At 49.7% G+C, this 15,384-nt stretch overlaps 2 protein-coding genes across 4 annotated transcripts in view; one reads left to right on the top strand and one right to left on the bottom strand.

The window, feature by feature from the left end:
• The first annotated feature begins 355 nt into the window (after positions 1 to 355).
• BNIP3 (BCL2 interacting protein 3) lies at positions 356 to 10,525 on the top strand. The gene is made up of 6 exons (XM_087767796.1): positions 356 to 513; positions 3,410 to 3,593; positions 4,771 to 4,855; positions 7,491 to 7,597; positions 7,703 to 7,852; positions 9,529 to 10,525. The coding sequence occupies exons 1-6, from the start codon at positions 477 to 479 to the stop codon at positions 9,578 to 9,580; spliced, it is 615 nt and encodes a 204-aa protein (XP_087623922.1). The 5' UTR covers positions 356 to 476; the 3' UTR covers positions 9,581 to 10,525.
• Positions 10,526 to 10,671: 146 nt separating this feature from the next.
• Positions 10,672 to 15,384, bottom strand: part of PPP2R2D (protein phosphatase 2 regulatory subunit Bdelta) — a 37,986-nt gene continuing 33,273 nt past the window's right edge. For 2 of the 3 annotated variants that reach the window (XM_087767790.1, XM_087767791.1), the window contains exon 11: positions 10,672 to 12,622. In XM_087767790.1, the coding sequence (XP_087623916.1) occupies positions 12,297 to 12,622 (326 nt within the window). In that variant the 3' untranslated portion in view covers positions 10,672 to 12,296. The remainder of the gene's footprint in view (positions 12,623 to 15,384) is intronic. The other variant, XM_087767793.1, reaches the window with a different exon arrangement.

Raw genomic sequence — 15,384 nt, 5'->3', positions numbered from 1 at the left:
CTGGGTAACCGTGTGTAAGAAGCGCCGTATTTAGTTACCAGAGGCAGGTGGGAGGCGCGCCGCGGGGCACGGGTGGGTATGGGGGTAGGGGTCGTGTCCGGCGCCGAGCGGGCACGGGGCGGGAAACCGAGGAATTCTCCGAGGCCGTTACCGCGTTCTTCGGCCGAGGCCCGCGGGGGACCCCCCCCCCCCCCGCCGCTCCGGGGGCCCGGGGGCGGCTCCGGCCCCCGCCGGCCCCCGCCAGCCCCCGCCGCCGCCGCGATGGCGGCCTGAGGGAGCGCCGCGCGACCGCCCGGCCCCGCCCCCCGGCCCCGCCCCGCGGTCGCGGCCAATGCCAGCGCGGCGGCCGCGGGCGTCACGGGCGGGAGCGGGCGGTGCGTGTAGCGGTGCGTGTAGCGGTGCGTGTCCCGCCGCGGCCGCAGCACCGCGCCCGTCGTCTCGCTGCGCCGCGGCGGCGGAGGAGCCGGGGCCGCGCCATGTCGCGGCTCAGCCCGCAGGAGGAGAACCTGCAGGGTAAGGGCGGGCGGGCGAGGCCGGGCCTGGGGGCCGCGGCGGCGGCGGGGCCCGGCATCCCTCGCTCGGGGCCCGCCGGCCTGCGCGGCCGCGGGCGGCGCTGCCCTCGGGGACGGCGCGGAGCTGAGGCGGGCGGCCGGGCCGCCGCCGCCGCCTCGGGCCTGCGTGGAGCCCCCGCCGCCGGGGCAGGGGCGCTGCGGGGCGGTCGGGTGTCACCGGGCGGCCCGGGCCCGGCGCCTTACGGAGGGCGAAGCGGCGGGGCAGCCTCTTGCAGCCCCTGAGGCGGCGGCAGCGCGGGGGGCCGGCTCGGCGGCGGGGCCCGGGGGCGCTCAGCCGCGGCTGCCCGCGGCTCCCCTCCCTCAGCCCCTGCCCGCTGGGGCAGCGGCCTGGCGGCCAGCGCTCCTTCCGCCGCCCGCGGAGCCTCGCCGTAACGGAGAGCGGTCCAGGCGCGGGTGGAAGAAGAGGTCAAACACTGAAAGCCGCGGTGGCTCGGTTGTGGAGCTGAGCCACCCAGTACGGGTGGATTAACGTCGATCCTCGTGAGGATTTGCGCTGTGGTAAACGTAAATCCGACCTTGTCAGAAGAAGCCGTCCCTGGACGGTCTGGGACATGCCTTGGAGGAGAGATCAGGGTCAGTGGCGTGCGTCGCGCCTTTAGCAAAAGTCGGGCGCAAATTTGCCGTCCGAGTGAAAGATCTGTGTGCAGCTACACGTTAAATTGTGTGATTCACACGGTGATTTTAGCAATTTAAGGAGACGTTCTCAGCTTTCTGTGGAATTTTGCTTTTTTTGTTTCCAGTTTTGAAAGCCATGTATTAAGAAATTAAGACTTCTGGAGCTTGTTTCCGGACCTTTTTCATGCTAATCTGTACTCCCGCAGTACGTACCCTGGCCTGGAACATCACACAAGATCGTTCTGTCCTAAAATCCTTCCCCACGGCTCACTCTGTTCTGTTTGCGTTGCCACGCTACACGTGCTCTTATCTGTTTATATTTCCAACCTCATAAAAATGCAGGCTCTTTTATCTTTAAATGATAACATAACAACACATTCGTCGTGCACTAGCACAACCTTACTCTCAGGAGTGTTTAAAAGAAACAAAAAAAAAAAGGAAATGTGTAAAACACAGGTACTGTGAGCCTTCTGTCGTAATCTTAATCTTCTCCGTGTCTGATCGTACGCTCGCCGTGCTGTATCCAGAGGGGTGTCAGTGGGTAGTGTCAGTTTGCCGTGCGAAGCAGTTCTGTTTGCCCGTGGTGCTGACGGTTGCTGAGATGTGAGCGTGCCTCAGATAGTACGCGTCTTCAGAGAAGAAAATAGCTTGTGACCGTGTGTGCGAATCGTTGTGGCGCAGCCCGGGCAGCGTGAAGTTGTGCTCGTGTAAGTAGAGGAGCAGAAGCTGCGGCGGGATACGCTGAGGAGCAAGGACAGGCAGGCTGGGAGCTCGCTGATACTCTCAGGGTAGCTGGAGCCAGAGCTCCATTTGCCCGCTATCTTAATTTAAACTTCAGTGGTTGTGATCGTTCTTGGGTAACAACTTGGGCTTTCATAAATTTGGGGGAAAGAGTAGGGAAAAGTTTGTCTGAGTATAAACACATACCCAGACACGTGCCGTATATGGGCACGTGGAGGGGAAACAAACCACAAACCAACCAAACCGACAAAATAGTTGTGAAGTAGAAGAGGCTATCCAGAAAAATGTTGCTTCAAAACTCGGTAACCCGGTACGTTTCTGTTCAAAAGATTTTTGTGGTCATCTGGCTTTTCAGAAGAGAGAGGTTAATGTTACTAATGCAGACTAAGCAGTTTGGCTTTTCGCTGTTTTCGTTCCGTTGATGAGCCTTCAGTCTCTTCACAACCGGAATATCCTCTTCGTTTGATGTTTGTATTTCACACTAGATCTCCGCATTGGCTTCTCCCCTTCTGCGTACCTTGAAAGCTGCTCCTTTATCCCTTCTGCTGTTCTCCTGAAGGTGGCTTACTGCCTGAGCTCTGCCCCAGCCTCGCTTCCTCTGGAGCGGGGATGGTCCAGACACCACTGGCTGGGTCTCTCCCTTTCCTTGCCTATGCCTCAGACATCCTTCCTGCTGTGCTCACCAGGATTCGGGGAGTTTCACCTGCCCCCTTTCTCCTGTCCTTACTGTTATATTTCTTGTAAAGTGTTCCAGGATGGGCACAGTACATCTATCTACTTCTGCTGCTGTTTACACACATAACCATGTTACATAGGTAAATTCCACTGACATTAATATAATTCAAATATTATCTGTCCCTTGAGCTGATTTATAAATGAGGCAACAGATACAGGTCCTTTTGTGCATTGGTTACTGCTGGCCCAGAAGAGAGTTGTTATTCAGCACTCTCTTAAAAAAACAAAGCAACATGTGACTGTCCATGTTAAATATACTGCCAGTAGCAAACACATGATCTAGTCGTTGCCACATATCCTCTGTTGCTTAAGAGTGACACCTAAAAATGCTTACTGAAAAAGAGGCTAAACAAAACACAGTTATTGGAGTCTTGACCCTAAAATATTTTCAATAAATGAATAAATAAACTTTGGCAGAGAAAGTCCTTGAGATTGTTTTGTTTGGCTACCGCCTATGTTGAACAATAAAAATTAAACATGCCCCAAAATAAAAGATCTTCAGCTGCAGAAAGAGACGCAATGTACTGACCAGCTTCTTTTCAGTTCCGTGAGACTTTCCAGCTCGCTAACAAAAGCGTCCCCACGTTTTGGCATTTCGTCATGTTTATTAGCTGTGTCGATGCTGGTACTTCTGCATGTCACACTGTAGTGTCACGCTGGGGAGGATCAACAGTCTCATAGTTTACGTGCCTTTTACGCAAAACCACTTGGTTTATTCTGGTTCTGTTTTCAATTGTGCCGGGCAGGTTCCTGGGTAGAACTCCACTTCAGCAGTAATGGAAATGGCAGTGGAAACACTGTCACTCCGACGAGCCAAGAACAAGTACCTGCCTCTATTTCCATTCACAATGGTGACATGGAGAAAATACTCCTCGATGCTCAACATGAATCTGGAAGAAGCAGTTCAAGAGAAAGCTCACATTGCGACAGGTAAACTAAATGCTTCATTGTAAGCAAAGTAAAGGTCACTATTACACAAAGCCATTTTTATGCAAGAGGCAGAGACAAATACAGAAATGCTTACCTATGTGTGTGTGTGTATATACATATGCACATGCATATACATGCATGCAGAGAGGAAGGGAGAGGAAAATTTCTTATTTAAAAGATTGATATTTAAATACTAGAGTAATGCTCGGGTAGAAGCCTGTCCTGGAACCAGAAAGAAGTTACAGGAGAGAGGACTCTAGAAGAGTTCTCGCGTCTCATGAAGATGCCACCTTGGGGTTTTGGTGTGTCCTGACAAAGAAGGCCAGCAGCAGCAGCTGAACGTCCCACGGGTGTGCTGCTCGTGTACAGGCAGCAGCCGCCTTCTAGTAAATAAAATACTCGGGAGCTGTGTGTGGCTGTCGTTCTAAAAGATCGGTCCTTGTGCAAGCAGTGTCAGTGCTGTTCTTAAGAGCATATAGCGCTGCTAGTGCTGCTGCCTGGAACAGGAATGTCAGGGAAAGGTGATAAAAAGCAACTTGTGTTTTGTAATGAGGTACATCAGTTAATAGTTCTTCGGTAATTGCTAAAGAATCGTCATATATTTAGTTTACAAAACATAACAGATTTCTAGGAGTATAATACAACAAAACAACTTACATCTGATGCAAATTGTCAATCAGTGTTAATTCATTTATTTGATTTTTTTGATGGGCTGTGAAGTCTGCAGCCCAAAGTATATTTAAAAAAAAAAAAAAAAAAAAGGAACTACAGGACTCAAAATAAATAGACAGTAGGATACAGAACTTCCTAGCCTTATCTGGCTAGTTTGAATTCAAACCAAACCCCACTTCTATTCGTTATTTGCTGCCCATTGTTACTTAGCAAGTAACACAGGCCAAATCATACAGCTTTACAGGCATATCTCTGCACTGCTGAAAAACAGCTCTGTGCAGCAAGCTGCTTGGCAGATTGTTAGAAAATCAAAGATTCAGTGAGTATGAGGGCTGGATCATATCCCCCATTGGCAGATTAATCTCTTAAGTTATGGTCAGGGCACTATAGCTCTTCGGGAGAACTGTGCATATAAGCTTCCTTGACTAGTTTTTAGTTCATACCATAAACAATGTCATAAAAAATTTAATGAGTTCTTTCTTATTGCGTTTCTCTTTTTATCAAGCCCTCCTCGTTCCCAGACACCTCAGGACAGTCACAGAGCTCTGGAAATAGAGTCTCACAGCAGTGGAGAAAAGAATAGCTTTCAGGTAAAAATCTCACCTTGCTTTGGAGAAAGAATTTCTTACTCTCGTTGTTGGAAAGCCAGCATTAGGAAGTAGGAGGTGAAGCTGCTAATGTAAAGACCTAAATAATTTGGTAACTTAGAATAATCTTTGCAGAATCAGGCTTTGTGTATTTGTATCATCTGACTTGCATGGATTGTTTTTGTTTGTTTGTTTTTTCATCTGTAACCTGAGATTTTTTCAGAAGGATTTAAGTGCCCTAATCTATTGTCTTTTAAAATGGCTGGGTTCTCATATGCCAACCTTCAGGTCCTACAAGTAGCTTTTAGGAAAAAAGATAATCCAGAAGATAACTGCTAATCTAGAATTCGAGAGCGCTGGAGTCAGCACCTTGCTAAGCCTCCAGCTTCTGGTGATCCTGAGACGTGTTCTCTGTCGTGGTTTCTCTTGCCCTGTGAAGTGGGCGTTATTCTTCTCTACTCAATAGTCGATTGTGATGTAAGTCTAACGGATTGTGAGACAATGAGGGTTTACGTTAATATGTGTAGGAAACGCAACAATAGGGTGGGCGTATACGTGGCTATATAGGTGAACATTAACGTTCTGTGGACAACTTCCCATGCAGAAGTTTCCTCTTCCCCCTTTGACTGTCAACTTGGTGCATTTCATGCATCCCCTACAACGAAATTCTATTTAAATGCACTACCACCGGGGCGTTATGAATTTAAAAAGTGAATTTGACAGCAGCAAGAATTCTAGAGTTTCAGCCAATGACGTTTATTTTCAAAGCGCTGCCATAGCTTTATGATTCCACTTTGTTTTAACAGCTAGTACTTAGCATTTCTACATGCTGCTTTGAAAAACCCACTGCTATTTCTCATTTCATTTTGTACATTTGTTTACATACTTGCAAAGAAAATGAGTAAATACATTTGAGAAAAGAGTGGGGGGAAAGGGTACTGTATATTAACCATGTTTTATCCATATATAGCTTATTGCATGATGACAGGCTAAAAGCTTCAGTCTGCACTGTAATTAGATACTAGCTTTAATATGAAAAAATTTACTTATAAAACGTTTTGAGGAGTGAAGTATTAAAAGTATTTAAGGAAATGTCTCTGCTCGTCCAAAGACTTGCTGTATTATCTTGGGTAAATCACTCTCCCTGCACTGTTTATGTACAAAGAGATACTATTTTCTCATTAAATTGAAGTATATCCTGTGCCTGTGACTAATTCTTACAAGGTTAGCAGTTAGCAATTAGAAATCAAGATTATATTTCACTTGGGGCCTCTGCATGAAAAGAAACAGCAATGTACGATAAACTGGCAAAAGCTACCAGCACAAACAGTTACTCATGCTCCATTGCGCAATGTTATGTCTTTAATTCTAGTAAGAACTCGGGAGCCTTGCATTTTACTTTAAAAAAACAAACAAACTGATTTCTTCCATCACTTCCCTTTTCCAGTGACTACTGTTCATCATCTGTAGCTGAGTGTGCGCTGGGTATCATCATCTCGAGTTCTCCTTGATTTCCTTGGTTCATGGTTTATCTTTTTCTACCCAGTGTTACGAACTTTTTAGAACAAAGTCTATGTGTTTGCTGTTTATACAGTATTTAACCTGGTGGGGTTTCAGCTTCATACCGTTTCTAAATTACACAGCTGTATCAATAATACGTAGATTTAATCCGTTCTCAAAATTACATGAAATGTGCTTGGTCCCACTGCCTCTTCCTTTATCTGCAACTCTACAACTCCTGCAGGAATCTAGCTGAATGAATTACTGCCTTTAGGTTAGCTAAATTCATTAGTGGAAATTAATTATTTTTATTTTATATTGCCAGAAAACCCTTCATATGTTTAAAGATCATTATTTAGACTTGGAGAACAAATAATCAAAAGTTAGCAAGCAGAATTAAAGTTGCCCGGACCATTTTATTTCCATTCTTAAGGTGTATGTATGCATATATAGCTATTTTAGTTCTATGGTCAGATACTATTTTTATCACAAGACCTTGGCTCCATTTAATGCACATGTATTAAGCAAGAAACTAAATTCTTACTCAGCATTTCTGCTGGAATTCGCTTGAAGACAAAGCCACTGTTCGTTTGGGGTTGTTCTCTGCAGAGGTGTGTGCAGATAGCTGGGCTCGCTCCACCTGCGCTCCCAATGCTGGCCCACAGGCCAGGGCGCTTCGTGAGGCTAGAATTAGTTTCGCTTGGCCTGTATGAGCTTGATCAGGGATCTTCAGCTGAGGATGACATCCATCCAGTTTTGAACACGGGCAAATAGTTTCTTCTGCCAAATGTCAAAGAGATGTGTGAACTGGAGAGCTTTTCAGATCCTGTATATAAGGATTACACGCAGGGCTCTGGTGTCTTATTTCCAGGGTAGTCTTCACTTAAGCAAGTATGGGATATGGTCTTCTCCATTCACATCCTGCTCTGAGGACAGATCTCCCTCCTCCCCCGACTTTATCTAGGATCTGAATACTTCAGTAGAAGCGATATGGAGAGCCCCAGTGGGGCGAGACGGGAGAAGTGAGCTTCGGAGGCAGTCTAGCATATGGTCTCAGGTGCAGAAGGAGCTGTGTTTTGCAGTACTGACTTCCTGCCGGTCGGTTCTGAGTCCTGTTTGGTTATGGCTTTTGTTTTAGTCTGAAGAAGATTTTCTTGAAAGGAGGAAAGAAGTCGAAAGGCTCCTGAAGAAGAATGCAGATTGGATATGGGATTGGTCCAGCAGGCCCGAGAACATCCCCCCAAAGTGAGTGCTGTCAGCCTTTCCGGATGAACTCCGATGCAGCTTTTACTTCCACAAGTCTAAATATGTGCCTGTTAATGCTGTGACTGTTTTCTTCCCCAAAACTAGGGAATTCCTTTTTAAACATCCCAGGCGCACAGCTACTCTCAGCATGAGAAATACCAGTGTAATGAAGAAAGGGGGGATATTCTCAGCAGAATTTTTGAAGGTTTTTCTTCCGTCTCTGCTTCTTTCTCACTTGCTTGCCATTGGACTAGGGTAAGTTTAAATTTAAAAACAAAACAGAACAAAAAAAAAAAAAGGTATTTTTTTTTAACCTGTTTTCTCTGAGGCCTAATTCTGACTCCCAATTCCCTCGTTGTCTAAAAGATGAGTGATACCCTTTTCTCCATGGAAGGGGGACAGATAGTTATTCAGGAAGCGCTTTCTACTTGTCTGCTTGTGGTGTTGCTGACTGTATCAAGTTTTCCTTTTCTGCTTTTCTCGCCAGTTAAGAATTTTTCAAAATAATTAAGGGGCAGTGAAATGAGTTTTATATACGAACTGGAGTTATACTTACACAGTACTTGGTTCCATTGGAGATACGACTCCTGATCTCACAATGAAGTGCAAAGGAAAAAGATACTATTTAATATATTTTAAAATTCCACTCACACCTGGGAGGGATGGGGGACACCAAACAAAAGAGGAATTGGGTTTTGTTAGATGGTTTAGGGGTTAGACGGTCCTTCTTTAAAAGCAGCTACAGGACCCAGACTGAAGGGAAGAGATGAGATGCCTTTTAGTCAGGATCAGAGTTTGCCTGCGCCTAAGCCTGGCAGATTCCTTGGTATCAGCGAAGAGCAGTGGGAATCCAGGCACGCCTGGCCGCTCTCCCGTCAGGGTCCGAGCTGTTCTCCAGGGAGCCTGCCGTTAGCTCTGGTCCTGCTCTTCCTCTGCTCGCTCCCTTGCGTAAATCCTGAACGTTTTCTCTACGACAGTGGAGAGTGAGGGGATGCAAGAGACGGAGGGGGAGAGGAGGGCTCCGCACAGCGGCAGGAACTGGAAGGAGGGACAGCCCAAATCTTCTGTGCTCCCCGCATCGTTGCGGATGGATGAAGGCACAGGTTATCTCCCTGTACAAAATCAAGATCTCGGCCACAAAATACTGTAAAAGTAATGTGAAACTAATTTAACTCCTTCCAAAATGAAAATGAGTAACTGCGCAGGATAGAATAAAAGCATAATGGAATTTTCCTTCCAAAATAAACGCAAGTTTGGTGATGTAAGTCCTTACTTTCCTCCTGGTCACTTCCACCACTGCTGCAAATTTGCATCATTCCAGTTTTGCAATGAGAGAGAAACAAAGTCACATCTTAGAAAGTGTGCAATGTAGTATCGGGAGAATAGTTACCCTTCAAAACAGTAATTTCTTTAAGCTACAAGAAGTACATGAATAGAAGACGCAGCGTAGGGCAGCTGTGAATGCGTACCAAGCTGGGAAATAACGACCAGAGAAATAGTAAGAAGTACATGAAGATGACAGCAAGATGTGAGGTTTACAGATTTCAGAGGTATTTAGCAAATGGAAAAACTTAAAGATAACAAAAGGAAAAAGGTAATAAAACTTCTGACTCGGAGAGCTCCTGAAGCCGTGCGCTCTTGCTGACCCCATACTTATCTCTGACTCTTGCATCCCTGAAACCGAGCAGCTCACGCAGAATTACTCAGCGGTGGCACTCGGGGAGCGTTGGCAGGCAGGGCTGTGCGCGCGGTCCCTAGCAGCTGACAGCCGAGTTTCCTAGCAGTCGCTTGATTTGCCCGATTAGTTATAGCTGCTCCTGCTGGAGCTCACAGAACCAGTAACCTGGTGAGAAAACCGTCTCCCTTAGGTGCTGTACGCTCTTGTTGAAATGAGGCGCAGCACTCGCTGACCGCGTGTTCTTGGTCCTCAGGATCTACATTGGAAGACGCCTTACGACCACGGCTTCAAGCAGTACCTTTTAAAGGCACCTGAAATGTAGTTTCAGAGCAAAGCAAATGCTCACCTGGGAATACAGGAGGCGGACAGCAGACGCGTCGGCGCTAGCGATGACCACCGGATCGGCGTGCACTCGTCCTGTAACCGTCGTGTTCCTAGTTTAGTGAGAATGGGAAAAGAGACGCTAAAGCTAGAGTATCGTATATAGCCTTCTGGATCCATTCGTAGAGCTTTCAGCGGCATTAACATCTGTTACATTGCTTTGTAGTGGCGTACCTTTGAAAATTAAAAGAACTTGATGTTTAAAAACAATCCTAGCTTTAACAGAGCAGTTGTGATTCAGCTAGGTATTGGCCTGCACTGCTCTTCCTTTCTACTTCGTAGATGTGAATATTTGTCACCGCTGCTGTAATCCTGACAATAAGGGATTAGCCCAAAACGATGTGTGGCTTTATGGATCTTATATGGGAATTCAGAGCAGTTTTTGCCTCGCTCGGGGCGGTTTCTTCCTTACCTAGACGTTGCTTAGCTCGCTTTCACATCTGTGCGAGACGCGAGGTGTCGGGAGGCACTGGAAGTCAGCTGGAAGACATTGGCGTACGAGTGAGACTTCCCTCGGTTTTCCCTAGTTCAGAGCGCGATGCACAACAGCCCGAGTTAAAATTTGGACTTTAGTGCCTAGCACACAGCTGCTCCTGCAGAGACATTTATTTAAGTCCCCAATCAATAGACGTTCCCTCTGTTGTATCTGCTTGCAGACTATTGCTTCTCAGCCTTTTTATCTGTAAAGGAATAAATTTGCATCTATTTGCCTCATCCTTGTATAGATTTAAAAAAGGGTTGCTTGCTTATTTGTTTTTACTAATGGAATGCCTTTTCATTCAGTGATTTTACCTTATTTAATGAGAAGAAAATGAATGTTTGCCAAAATACCATGTTTTATATATTTAAATAAAAAGGTTCCTCGTGGATTCAGAGTTTTCTCATTCCTTTTTCCCTAACAGTTGTTGAAAGTGGCTGACAAGGCTCTTCGTCTTCAAACGAGAGTTTCACACTGTTGCCTTCCATAGCTGACAAATGAGTAGGAAGTTCCTAGAGGAAACAACTTCATTGCTTATTAAACTGAGTACGGCTCAGTAACCCCACACTCACTGAACTTGCAAATGCGCTTTGTACTGCCGTCGTCGCTGAAAAATAAATCTATTTTCTGCTCTTTGTCCTCAGTTAGCAGTCCGGACTCCTTCTGCTGTGCTCGAAGCGGAACCTGTACGAACGCGGTCAGGGGCACCTGGCAGCTCCGGGGGCCGGGGAGCTGCTGTGCCAACAGCGTTTGCCATGCGGGTAAACCGCCTGTTCTCACACGTACGAGCCTAATCGCACACCTCCTGCAGGAGGACCAGGATCTGTTTGGGGTTTTTTTGTATATGTAGTAAAAAGAGGATTTATAGAATTATTTTGATGTCTGAATAGTTATCCCATATATGAAATCAGTTTTTTTAATCTGACTACGGTTGGAGTGTTCCACCAAAACGGTACTAAAAACATTGCTATGAGAATTCCTGTTAGATCAACTGCTTCTCCCCCTTTGAAAAAGCAAGATTTTATTTTATTTTTTTTTTTATACCGCTGCATCCAAATGTAAAGCCAGGATTCCTTAGGAACCCTGCTAAAGGCCCAGCAGCCCGCCCGCCCCTGGGAGTAGGGCAGGTAGAGGGGCATTCTGCGAGCTCCGCGCGTGCTCACCCTCACCTCTTACTTAACCGGGGTCCCTGCCCTTTTCCCTTCCATTTCTGTGGGGTGTCCCTTCTTCTCACGGACAGCGAGGCTGCCCCGCTGCGTTGGAAGCCCCCGGGTTCATGTTCTGTGCCGACTGGTGTTTTAAAAAGCGAGACTCGCAGAAACCCTTAAAGGCATCTTAGAATGGCGCTGAAGCAACGCTCGCTTGAAGGCTCCTGTTGCGACTGCAGAACAGACCGGTGACAGCAGCCGTCGTGACCGAGGGAGCGGCAGCGGCTCGGCGCTCGTCTCCTTTCCCGTGGAGCACAGAGGCCACGGAGCGCCGCGCGGGCAGGGCCGGACCCGCCAAGCTCTCGCTGGAGCTGGAAACCTTCGAGCCCAGGCTGGAGCCTGAACACTGAACGCAACGGTGGGGTCAGAAGCAGCCAGGGCCTGGCGCTGGGTGTTTGCCATCCCGCCACCCGCGGGACGTTCGTCCTGCGCTTCGGTTCCTGTGTGACTTCTCATGGATCAGAGCAGCAAAACGGGAAAGCGTTCCCTGTGCTTACACCCTGTCATTTGCCTATTGCTCGTTGCCTGCACCTTGGCAAGTGACGTGCCCGTCGCCGGCCGCAGCTGCTAAGGAAACGTTTCCAACGCACAGCACTGCTGCGGTTTGAGAGGAGCAGCGTTGGCATTCCATCAGCTCCACCGCCCCGGGGTCGCGCCCGCGGGCAGCGCGGATCAGGCACAACCAGTGAGGGTTTTAGAGGTAGTTACACATTTCATTCTTGCTCATTCTTAATTTACATTGATTTTAATTAGAATTACATGCATAATTATCTCTGAGGACCTGATCCGACGTCCTTGATCTTGCCGTGGGGGAGCCTCGTTTTAACCGAGCATTTTGGTGCGCACGTGCAAGCGTGTGCTACTTCTCCGAAAGCTATCAACCAGAAATATTTTGTCTGTTTTTCCGTTATTACAGAAGATTGAAGGTAATAAGCACAGATACTTGGTTTGTCGCTACTCCGGACCGTGACTCGCTATTTCATCAAGACGCAGCAGCGGGGCGCGCGCGGGGATCCTCGTGCTGCGCTCGGGCAGCGAGCACTGACTCGCACAGGCACCGTGCACCAGTAGCACCCTACTTAGCCCCAGTCTGAGGATCATCATTCCGAAAACCTCATCTTCAACCCCCCGTCCGCCGTATTTCTGTGCCGTGCCCAAGGCGACGATTACCCAGTTCAGAAAAACCACTGTGAAACACCCAAGGCAGTCGTCGGAAGGGCAACTTTTGAAGCGGAGGTTGATGGTTACAGCAGCAAATTCCCAGGCTGCCCTGGCCCAAGCTGAAACGGGGTACACGTAATCATTACTTTTAACATGATTGGAAGAAGAAAAGTTAATTTAAAAAAACCCAAACAAACCAACCTAGTCATCGCAGTGCCATTCAACTAGCAAAATATTGGATATCGTTATCGAATTATTGCTCAAGGCATCCTTACAGAGCTACGTCAGGTCTCCACGGTCAAATATTGGCCTTTTGCCTTTGCATTTTCAACATTGATTTCTGTAATAGCTGCCTCATACAAATTTCAGTTACCAATTTTTTAAAACAGCTTTAAAGTGCGCAGGCTTCTCTAAAGCCATGGAACCAGTGGACGAGCAGTCCAAAAGAAATATAAATACTAACAGAAATGGCCTAGAACTGCCTTAACACACTAGATAGTGACAAAATCTGCACCGAAGACTTTCAGCCCTTTGATCCTCGCCCTTCATACCAGAGGAAATGGAAAATTCAGTTAATTTTGCAACTAAACTTCTTTAAAAAACCAGAAATGCTCACGGCATAAATAAGTAGCGTTTTACGTACAGCACGCTTCCAGTCCAAGGGGCTTTAATTCTTCAGAGAGACAAGAACGAGTAGGAACTCCTCGTAACTCGGTTCACGAACCTCACTCCCAGTTGTGCTTCCAGCTGAGGACCCACGGCGCGGGTGCCGCTCCCTCGGCCTCCCCGGGGCTCTGCCGGGGCCACCCCTCCGCAGGCAGGCCCGGCGCGAGGGACAGACGGGAGGACGCCAGCCGCGGGCACAGGGCTGCTCCTCGGGCACCTGCGGGCCTGCGCCGCTCCCTTCGGCAGCGGGAGCCGTCTGCTGGGCCCGGCCGGGGGGGACAGGGAAGACGAGCACTCTCGGGAAGCGGGTGTTGGGGTGGGTGGCTTTTGGAGCCTCAGTTCGCCAGAGCGTTATTTAAGAGGCGGAGAAGCTCCATTGCCCTCCAACACCGAGGGAGCCACAGAGCGGCTTCTCCAGCTTGCCCGCGTCTCGGATGCCCCGAGCCGGTGTGGCCGCCTGGGCTCCTGCCACCCTGGCCACCACCAGCCCTCGTGGCCACAGGGGCTGGGAAAGGGGCAGAGGCGGCTCTCGCTGCGGAAGGACGGTTCACGTAAGACGGAGGTCGGGAAGGTGAAACATTTCCTAAGCAGAGAGACGCTGCTGGGGCGGCGCAGGGCTGCAGCCGCAGCACCGGCTTGCGGGAGGCAGCCAGCCCTCTTCAAAGCCGAGCTTGTCACGCTCTGGTTTAGCGCTTGCCGGCTTGGCAAGCTCTGACCAGCAGCAGCCGGCACAGGGCACACTGAAGGCCTGCGTACTTTTGTGCAAGAAACATGTTCGGTAAAGTTGTGGTATTAAAAACTTACCAAATATTAAAAGGAAGCCATGAAAGAACTGTTACGGACCCAGGCGTTTTCTAAAGTCGCGGGCGAGCTGTCACCAAAGGCTGCCCAGGCAGGCGCCAGAAGTCGGTTCTTGCTCTACAGCAGCGATCAGTTCCCTGCAGTCTTAAAGTATTTTCCCTGCCTGGGTTTAAAGCTTTGCATTTCAGCGTGCTTTGCTTTCCTAGCGGGACGTAATCCTCAGCAGCGACGAGCGGAGTCAGAGGCCACGCCGGCGGCTCTGGGGCACGCGGGAGGCCTTGCCCATGCTACCGATAAGCGCAGAGGACAGCGCCAGGATGGCTGGTGCCTGGGTGGGCTCGGCCTGCAAGGGCCGCCAGCAGGAGCCGGCGAAGGCAAGGCGAGAAGCTGAGCTCTGAGACTGAAGCTTTCGAGGATGCTACAACAGAGGGGACTTGCTGCAAACCCAGTTTCTGTCTCTCTGCAGGCCCCCCACACCCTGTGGTTTGCGTGGAGGAGGAGGAGGAGGAGGTTTCACGTCCAGGAGCTGCTGCTGCACGCCGCCCGGCGCAGCCTCCCAGCCCAGGGAGAGCTCCACAGCGCGGCAGCCGCCTCCTCCCGCAGCGGCCCCGCTGCAGCCGGGCGCGGGGACTCCAGCCGCCTCCCTGCTGGAAGCTCAGCCAAATGTGGACATGCATCTGCTCCAAGGTGCCTGTGAAATTCATGCTCGTCAAAGCTTAACGTGGCTTCTCAGCACCGCTTTGTAAGCGCCACAGCAGTCTGGATCAAACTGGGTGTCCGTGTCAAGTGAGTTAAGCGGGGCAGCGACGGCCGCGGCCAGGCGGCCCACAGGGGCGGGAAGGGCCGGCGTGGGCCTGCTCCCGCCCGGGTGCGGGGCCGTGCTCAGCTCCCCGGCACGCCTGGGCACAACGCCCACGTGTCCACGCACTGCCCGGCACTGAGCATCAAGGAAGAGCCGTAGACGTGCTTGCTCCGAGTTACAGCTCGCTCCTCAGAGCGCCTCAGACACCAGGGAACCACCACTCAGACCGGGGAAGAGTCGGGCTGGTTCCCCCTACCCAACCCGCTCCGCACGGGGCTCTGTTCTGCCTACTGAAGACCCTGGATGCAAGGCACAGGACAAGAAAACCCCAAGTACTTTGCCTACAGCTGCTGAACAAACCTGCCTTGCGCCGAGGAGTCGCTGCCCGCCCTCCCTTTCCCCCGCGCCCCTCCGGCCTGAGCCCCTTGCTGGCTCCTGCGCCGTCTGCCAGGGGAGGGATCGGCCGCGGCTGTCTCGCTCCATTCCGGCTCCCTAAATGTTCACCTGAAGTAGGTGTTGTGAACTGGGACAGCCGCAGGTCCTGCTCCGGACCGCTGTCAGCACAGCTGGGGACCCAGCGGCCATGGGTTATGGATTCCTGCTGACGAGGCG

The sequence above is a fragment of the Nipponia nippon genome, unplaced genomic scaffold, assembly GCF_047370975.1.
Source record: "Nipponia nippon isolate SJK-2023a ecotype South Korea unplaced genomic scaffold, ASM4737097v1 scaffold_3, whole genome shotgun sequence".
Taxonomy (NCBI): domain Eukaryota; kingdom Metazoa; phylum Chordata; class Aves; order Pelecaniformes; family Threskiornithidae; genus Nipponia; species Nipponia nippon.
This window is presented reverse-complemented; position numbering and strand designations above follow the sequence as displayed.

Excerpts from the sequence above, each read along its gene's own strand:
- BNIP3 (XM_087767796.1), top strand. The coding sequence starts at position 477 with ATGTCGCGGCTCAGCCCGCAGGAGGAGAACCTGCAGG. Across the intron at positions 3,594-4,770 it reads GAAAGCTCACATTGCGACAG|CCCTCCTCGTTCCCAGACAC; the intron begins GTAAACTAAATG and ends CTTTTTATCAAG. Across the intron at positions 4,856-7,490 it reads GAGAAAAGAATAGCTTTCAG|TCTGAAGAAGATTTTCTTGA; the intron begins GTAAAAATCTCA and ends CTTTTGTTTTAG.